An 8,294-nucleotide genomic window follows, 5' to 3' on the forward strand; every position below is an offset into this window, starting at 1 on the left:
ATCAAACCGAACCGAATTAATTTCCAGCCGAACTAATATCCAAACTGACAGATTTTTATATATTTTTAAATTAAATTAATTAAATATACATCATAGGAGTTAAAGGTTAAAACTCTATTATTTAAAAACATCATTGTTAAGTTTCTTGGGTATATGTGTCATGGTTAAAACTAGGGGGGGGGGGGGTGTTTGTGTATAAAACCGGCTGAACTGACAAAACTGATCGAACCGAACTGAATCGGTCAGTTTTTGGATCAGTTATGTTTATGAGTCAGTTTGGTTTAGTTAAGTATATTTGAAAATCGATAAGGTTGATTTGGTCATCGATTTAGTCCCAAATTTGACCTGAACCGACCCCCTATATATGTACTTAACCGAACTCCAAGAAACTTAACAATAATGTTTTTAAAAAATAGAGTTTTAACCTTTAACTCCTATGATGACATGTGTCTTGACGCAAAGTAGACTGCATGCAAAAGAAGTTCAAACCAAAATTGCATTGAGAAAATCTGTTAAATGGGCTACTTTATTGAGTGCTAAATGAATTTCTTTCTTTGATTTAGGCATATACCAAATAAATAGTCTACCACTTATAAGTAGCTGAAAAACAAACACTTAAACGCCAAGAAAACAATGGTAATTGGAATAAGTGGAAGTGTACTTGCAAGTGCTAAAAACAAACACCCCTTACAGTTTTTGAATGGCTATAAATAAGTTGGCAAACCTGAAAATCAGCCATTCAACACTTGAAACAAACTGAGCAGTAAATCAGTTTTCACCGGCCTTTCAATTTATAACATGGAAATATACAAATGGCCAACCTAGTTTAATATTGAAGTAGAAAAATACATGATGAAGAAACTTCTTATGGTCTGGCAACCCAGTAGTCATTATATAATAAAAGAAAACCGAAAAATATGGGGGGCCTGGAATCAGGAGGCTACCTCTTCTTAAAACTGGGCTCGGCTTTCCAGACCTACACTCATATGTATAATCTAGTCTAGGGCTTCTAACTTTGTCTGTTTCCACGTGAGCCGTCGTAGTGAAGAAGAAACAAAGACTCCTCCGCTTTAACAGTTGCATGTACGTATATACTATTCCTTCACGTTAATTTATTTAATATTATTTTTCTGGCCATATTTGTTCAAAGAAATGAAATGGGACGAGTTTAGTTTTTAATTTCTTTCACATTTGTTGTTTAGCATTCTATGAAAATGAGAACAAGGGCATCAAAGGCATCGATGGACAAGAGGGTGAAGAAGTGTGAAAGTACAGATTGGCTGATCTCAATACCACTAGAGTTACTCCATCACATACTCTCTTTTATCGACATGAAGGAATTAATTCAGATGAGTGTTCTTTCAAAAAACTGGAGATATATGTGGAAGTCTCTTCCTACTATAAACATAAGTCAAGAGTTTTGGAAAGGTGATGAATATGAATATCCAGGATCGGCATTTCAATATTTTGTGGACAAGGTTTTGGTTGGTCGGGATGATTCTTCAGATATATATAAATTTAGCCTTATAGTTTGTGAAGACTTTGAGGAAGAAGAATTTCCTCCAATTATGTTTGATGGTTATATAAATGTTGTCAGAATATCTAACGTTCAAGAGATTCATCTTGGCGCGATACCGGAGATATTTGTGTCCACACTAATTTCTTTAGCTGAACAAGTCAAGGTTTTGAAATTGGTATCAATTAGTTTTCATAGTGATGAAGAGGAGTTTAATGTAAATAGCTCGACTTTGGAAAGTTTGAGTTTAGAAGAGTGTTGTGTTGATTTGGAGGGAATTATTATACATGCTCCTAAACTTAGGTACTTAGTGATTGACAATAATGACAACGATGCTTGTAAGATCGAGATACACGCTCCGAATCTAACACTACTGCATCTTAGAGGTTATATGTATGGTGAATATTCTATGGGGGATTTGTCTTTGCTAGTTGATGCGCACATTGACACACTAAATGTATGCAAGGAGAAGAGAGGTCTTGTAAGGCGTTTGAACACTTTACTCAAAGGACTCGTTCATGCACAAACTTTAACAATATCAGCACATGCTTTTCAGGTATGATTTTGTTCCATTTCTTTTTTGAGAATAACATATTCTTGTTATTGAATTGAAGTTTCCTGTGTTGTCAGCCAGTTGTAGAATTTGAAAAAGCCTAGCTTGATGTGTATCATATCGTGTTTCATACACAAATGTTTAGAATACCATAATTTTTCAACCGTTGTTGTCATGGTTTGGTTACCAACTTACCATAAAAATTGCAAGGATTTATACGAGTTCCAATTTGTTGTGTTTCACAGTTTTGTTCTTTGATTGCCAGTACAAACTGCATGAATGATGCCCAAGTGCGTTTAGATTTTTTTTTACACCTATACTGTATATTAAGTACTTTCTTGTCTCAAATTCTTCCCTGGGGCTGTGCACAGTTTTGTTTAGGACGGTCTCAGGGAAAATTTGCAATCATAGTCAAGGTGCACATTTTTGATAAAATGAACAATTAAAGAAGTCGCATATTGTCCAAGTCAGTTCAGCGGTTTCGTTCGTCCGGGTCAGTTTTCAGATTTTAACACAACCTTCATAGTTGGGTCCTCAAATGGAACTACCATGGAATCAATGACGCTCTTGAGTGGCGTGGAACCTCCCCCCCCCCGGACGACTTCCCCAAGATCATTTACAAGCGATGTTCTTTATGTAAGATAGCATCATGGAGGTGGTGAAAGAACTTCATAATAAGTGCTTCCTTAACTGGTGACACAACAACACCTTCATCACAGTAATCTGTAAGATTGATGGAGCTGCGTTCTTATATGGTTCTACTTTGATTTTGTAATTAATGGCTTATTTGGAAGAGTATATAAAATTAATTCTAAGGCCTTGGCTAGCTCTCTTCAGAGCAATTAATATTTTAGCGGGGTTTATCAACAGTCTGTAAAAGAACGAAGGCAGATTCAAGACGAAGTCCTTGTGGCTACCCATTGATTCGAGGGAAGAAGGTGACCACCTGGTTTTGATTTGTAGGATTGACTTTACTAAAGCTTTTGACAGCATCAGTTGGTTTTGATTTGTAGGATTGACTTTACTAAAGCTTTTGACAGCATCAGTTGTTTTTCCCTGACTATTTATTTGTTGGATTTGGTTTTGGACAAAAATAGGTGAGCTGTCTTAAAGCTTGCCTCTCAAGTCTCAACGGTCCACCTCTCTGATTCAGTAAGTGGTTGTCCAGCTGTTGTTTTTATACAAGTTCTAAAGGTTTAAGGCGGGGGGACCCCTTCTTCACTCCTTTCCGTGCTGGTTTCTCAAGCTTTAACAAAAGCGGTTGTCAAGGCACAATGCAATGGGCTCATCACAAGGTCTTGGGCACCAGCTGGTAGTACTATAATCTCTATACTCCAATACGCTGATGACACATTATTATCTCTAGCAGCGGTAGTACTCCTATCCCAATACTCGAAAACGCTGATGACACATTTTTTGTCTCTTGATGGTTTCCCTGACGAGGTCCAGAATCTCAAGACCAAATGAAGAAGAGAATATAGGATGGTATTGGTATTACAAAGGACATGGGTGTGCTTTATGGCATGGTGTCATAAATCACAAGCCGTTTACCAGTGAAATCTGTTTTAGAGTGGGTAAGTGGTGCATCTTGAAGATATCCAGTCATGGGATTTGTACACGGGACTTTTTGTTGGGGAACTAACTTTCTTTTGTCTTGGATTTCATTGATCTCTACTTTGACGGTTAATGTGGATCAAGATAAAAGAATGTGGGCTAATCGGGATGCACCCTTCAAACCAAAATCTATGTATGAGACACTTGATTTGAAGTGGCTGTAGGAACAACAATTGGGTAATTCATACTTTCCTGTATATGAAGTGTACAACAATTGAGACTCAATCATTTCTAATACGAGAGTTTATCTGCAACTCACTTTGAAGATAGTTGAAGACACACCTGCATCAAGAAGCTTACTGACAAAGCTAGGGATTTTTGGACAGTTCAAAGAGAAGCGAGCAAGAGATGCAAATGGTTGAAATCAGATCACCAATTTGTGAAGCTTAATGCAGATGGATCTTTAACTCAGAAAAGTCATGGATATGGTGGTGTAGCTAGAGATGAAATAGGATAAGTCCTTTTTGCCTATAAAGATTCGAGAGGAGCGAGATCGGTAATGTACTAGGAATTGAAGGCTATAGAGCAGGGTCTACAGAAGTGCAAGGACTTTCTGGTGCGAAAAGTGTTGGTGGTTCTAATTCTCTTAGGGCCACAAATGCTATAAACATTAAGGAACATGTGCCATGGTATTGTCAAAACTTGGTCTTGGAGATGCAGAAACTGGCACTAGAATTTGACATCATAACTTCTGATCATGTTTATAGGGAAACAAACAGAGCAGGAAAATACTTAGCTACTCTAACTACTGATGTGAAAGAGGAATGTACTTTCATTCCACTTGTAGATTCAAAGCTATGTAATATTACAGAGGAGGATAAGAGTGATATGATATATGTAAGACTTTGGTCAGTTATAAAAAAAATGTGCAACCAGACGGTGCCAACAATGGTCTGCCTTTTCTTTTGGGCTTTGGCATGGGGTAGAACACTTACAAAAGAAAATCTACGAAAAAGAGGGCAATTCGTGGTAAAGAGATGTGTAATGTGTGTCGAAGTTGAAGAATCCATCCAACATTTGTTTGTGGATTCTTTGATATATGCATATGTTTTATTTTATTTTTATCAGTGGTAATTTTTTTTTTATCGGTGGTAATTAAAATTTACTTTTAATATAAAACCAATCAAAAGAAAGTAGGATGAGATGTCCTACTAGTACAAAGATCTAAAGCTTGAATGAGAAAAAAACCAAACAAAGAATATAAACATGACATTTACAAATGAGAACATACGCTTAAAACATAAAGGACTCCCATCTACACACAAAATCCGTGAAATATCTTCAGTGTCATGCACCTTAGACCAGAAAAATAAACGGCCTTTTATGAACATTACTACGTCCTCCATAGTCTTCACCTCACCGCCGAAGTGTCTTCTATTCTTTTCCAACCACACTCCCCACATAACTAAGAAGGGTATCATACTCCAAATGCATCCACTCTTCTTCACTGAAACTAGACACACCCATTGAACACTCAACACACAAATTAAGCTACTCCGTATACTCCAAGAGAAAGGACAACATAAGAGGACATGGTTTGTAGACTCACCATCATTCAACCATAAGGGACAAAAGTTTATAAAGACCTCCTTGACACATCTCTTCCTAAGGTTATATAAAGAAGAGATGTGATTTAAAGGATTACACCAAACTAAAAGAGCAATTTTGGAAGGGACTTTGGATTTCCAAATGTTTAAAGCAGGAAAATTTAGGATAGGTCTTGGACATGGAGGGGGAATGATGGACCGAAGCCAAAAATAAAAGGATTTAGTAGAGAATCTCCCTTTCTTGTCACAAAACCGAAGTTGTTTATCTCTGCCCAGTCTCACTGAAGGAATAAAATCCAGTAGTTCCGTGAGGGCAGCCACATTCACTATGTCCCTGTCAGAGAGAGCCGTATGAATACCAAGATCCCAAGCAATGATTCCATTCTCTTCCCTCATGAACAAGCGCACTTGGCAATTCTTATGATCAGATAGGGCATATAATCTAGGGAAAGCTCTTAAAAGAGGTCTCTCGCCTATCCAGACGTCCTCGTAGAACCGAATGTTCTCACCATTCCGCAAAATTGATCTAAAATTGTTTTTTGGAAAGCTTCTTGAATATTGTATGTACTTTTTGAAACACCACTCTCAAGGGGGTAGACACCCACCCTAATGGCTTGGAACTTGTTTAGATCTTCGGAAGATGTCAACCTGTCTTCACTAATGGCTTGTTGGAACGCCTCAAGGTGTATTAGCCCATATGGCCCTTTCATAAGGTCATCTTTTGTGCGATTACCTGATGCATTTGCCTGTAGAGCTAGGAAGCGAACTAGGATTGGTGGAAACCATACAAACTGGTTAATGGTGTGGTTTGCTTTGGTCTGTATTTATTTTGGTTTTCATGCAGACTCCTACTCTTTAACACTTTTCTGCGCCTATTACATGTAGATTCTTTTCAAAACTTCTCTCTACGGTAACATATTTACATCCTTGTTGACCAAGCATCTATGTGAAATCTTCTGTTTTTTTCTCTTCCTCTATCCCTATCCCTATCCCTATCAATAGAGAACCTTTTCTTCTGTATGAATCAATATTATTACATTCCAATTCCTTCCCGATACCTCCCAAGGAAAATCCCAAATTGACGGGCTAGCGTGAGCCATGCAGTTATGCACTCTTCGAATTGGAATCCGTTTTCTGAAATCTCCTGATTTTACTCCATATTTGCACCCTTTAGCCAACTAAAGCTCTAATCAGAAATTGTTGGCCTGATGAAAAAAGTTGGGGAAAAAAATTCATATATTTGTATGGGGTCAACCTAACAGTTCACTTAGCTGAAGTGTATCTTCTTGCTATTGCATATATGTATAGTTCTTCCTCCATTTTCTGTTAACTTGTATTTTCTTTCGTGTATACACTTTTTTGGACTTCTTTGGACTAACAGTTCTCCTCTTATTCAATCTGCAATATTTTGTCAAATTCTTTGAAAGCAGTATTAACTAACTTGGTTGTTTCTCTTTTCTTCTTACTGCCGAAGATGCATGCAGAATTACCAAATATGATGAAAGCTACTTCTTTCCCCAATCTGTGGTATTTGAAGCTGACTAATTGGCATAACAACGGTCATATTAGTGCTCTGAGTATATTGTTTGAAAACTCATCTTGCATAAGAGCTCTTGTGCTCGAGAGAACCGAGGTATTAACCACTGCTTAAAATTACTATATCAACTCAAGTTAAAGTTTACATTATTTATTTTTGTCACTCATGTTTTGAAAATAAGTCATTTTTGTAAAACATCATATGATAGCATGTTATGGTATTCTGTGTTCGATCAAGTAGCATGAATAAGCTTCTCTTTTCCAGCATTTCAATGATCTATGTTTGAAGGTTCTTGCATAGTTGTATCCGAGCACCATGCTGTCTATAGTATCCAGAAGTGCTCTCCTAATGTAGGCTTGTCTTGGAACAATTGTCGACCATATTAATACCAGCACCAGGACTTGATATATATACACGTACTTATTAGAAGCCCATATAGATACCTAACACTCATTTATTTCGGCTATTAGGGAAACAGCAAATCGGCAGACAAGAACGTCGATTGGGGAAAGCATTTGGGGTTCCACTACACCTTCAGCAAGTTGAAATCAATCGAGATCAAAAATCTTGAAGGTTGTCAAAATGAGCTCGTGTTTCTTGAGTTATTGTTGAAAAATGCACCACTATTGGAGAACTTGACCATAACCACAGTTAAGGCATTGTCAATGGACAAAGTGAATAGATTGGCAAAGATTAGTAAGAATCTACAGTCTCTACCGAAAGCTTCCTCCAACCTAACAGTCCTTTTTCACTTGAACAGTGGAGCTTGATCATCCATGGTATTGGTTTGTCTTTTGGACTGCATATTTTGTTATGAGACGACCTTTTAATCAACCGCCAGGGAGTCTCTTTCTTTTAGTGGATTATGTTTTGTTATGCCATGGAGATTTATATTCAATTGCCCAAACCCCCTGAAGTGATCCGGTGATTCCACCCTTGAATTGTATTCATGGCGCTCTTTTAGTTGTCAGTTGTCGAAGAATTCACCTATGTGTCAGTTGTCGAAGAATTCACCTATGTAGTGGGAATTCCATTCCATTTCATGTTTTTTTTTTGTATCTATCTGTCTTGCTTTTTTTTTTGGTCGCAGAATTGACCCATCTTGTAGGACTTCCATTTTGTGCTTTGAATATATTCGTATTGTTTTGTTTTTCTGTAGCTTACTATCGTTATCTATTATTGCATTTTGTTTTTGGAATTATTGACGTACTGTGCGTCAATGGTGGCATCCCATTCGGCCTCCATATTCTTCTTGTTCTACTTTTCTTCGTAAATATTAGAGATCGAGTGTACTTCGATTCTATTATTTCATTCTGTGCTAGTGCTGCTGCAATGGGTGTACTTCAAATGTTTGAAAAGATGGAGTCACATGCTTGCATAACCTAGGTCCGATCAGCTACGTCAAAGCCTTACAAACTTATCACACGGACTTAACACATGTTTCTTACCCTGTGAAGTTGGTCTGGAAAATGCGCTTACCTCTGAAGGTGAGAATCTTCCTATGGGAAGCCACTCTTGGCTCAATCT

General features: G+C 37.5%; 1 protein-coding gene across 1 annotated transcript; it reads left to right on the plus strand.

The window, feature by feature from the left end:
* The first annotated feature begins 788 nt into the window (after positions 1–788).
* LOC147494040 (F-box/FBD/LRR-repeat protein At1g78750-like) lies at positions 789–7,925 on the plus strand. The gene is made up of 4 exons (XM_086566966.1): positions 789–1,083; positions 1,203–2,072; positions 6,705–6,863; positions 7,238–7,925. The coding sequence occupies exons 2-4, from the start codon at positions 1,209–1,211 to the stop codon at positions 7,535–7,537; spliced, it is 1,323 nt and encodes a 440-aa protein (XP_086423092.1). The 5' UTR covers positions 789–1,083; positions 1,203–1,208; the 3' UTR covers positions 7,538–7,925.
* Positions 7,926–8,294: the final 369 nt, after the last annotated feature.

Source organism: Coptis chinensis, chromosome 6, assembly GCF_015680905.1.
Source record: "Coptis chinensis isolate HL-2020 chromosome 6, ASM1568090v1, whole genome shotgun sequence".
Classification (NCBI taxonomy): domain Eukaryota; kingdom Viridiplantae; phylum Streptophyta; class Magnoliopsida; order Ranunculales; family Ranunculaceae; genus Coptis; species Coptis chinensis.

Coding starts and splice junctions, on each gene's coding strand:
- LOC147494040 (XM_086566966.1), top strand. CDS start 1,209: ATGAAAATGAGAACAAGGGCATCAAAGGCATCGATGGACAAGAGGGTG. Junction 2,073..6,704: donor TATCAGCACATGCTTTTCAG/GTATGATTTTGT, acceptor TTACTGCCGAAG/ATGCATGCAGAATTACCAAA. Junction 6,864..7,237: donor TTGTGCTCGAGAGAACCGAG/GTATTAACCACT, acceptor TTCGGCTATTAG/GGAAACAGCAAATCGGCAGA.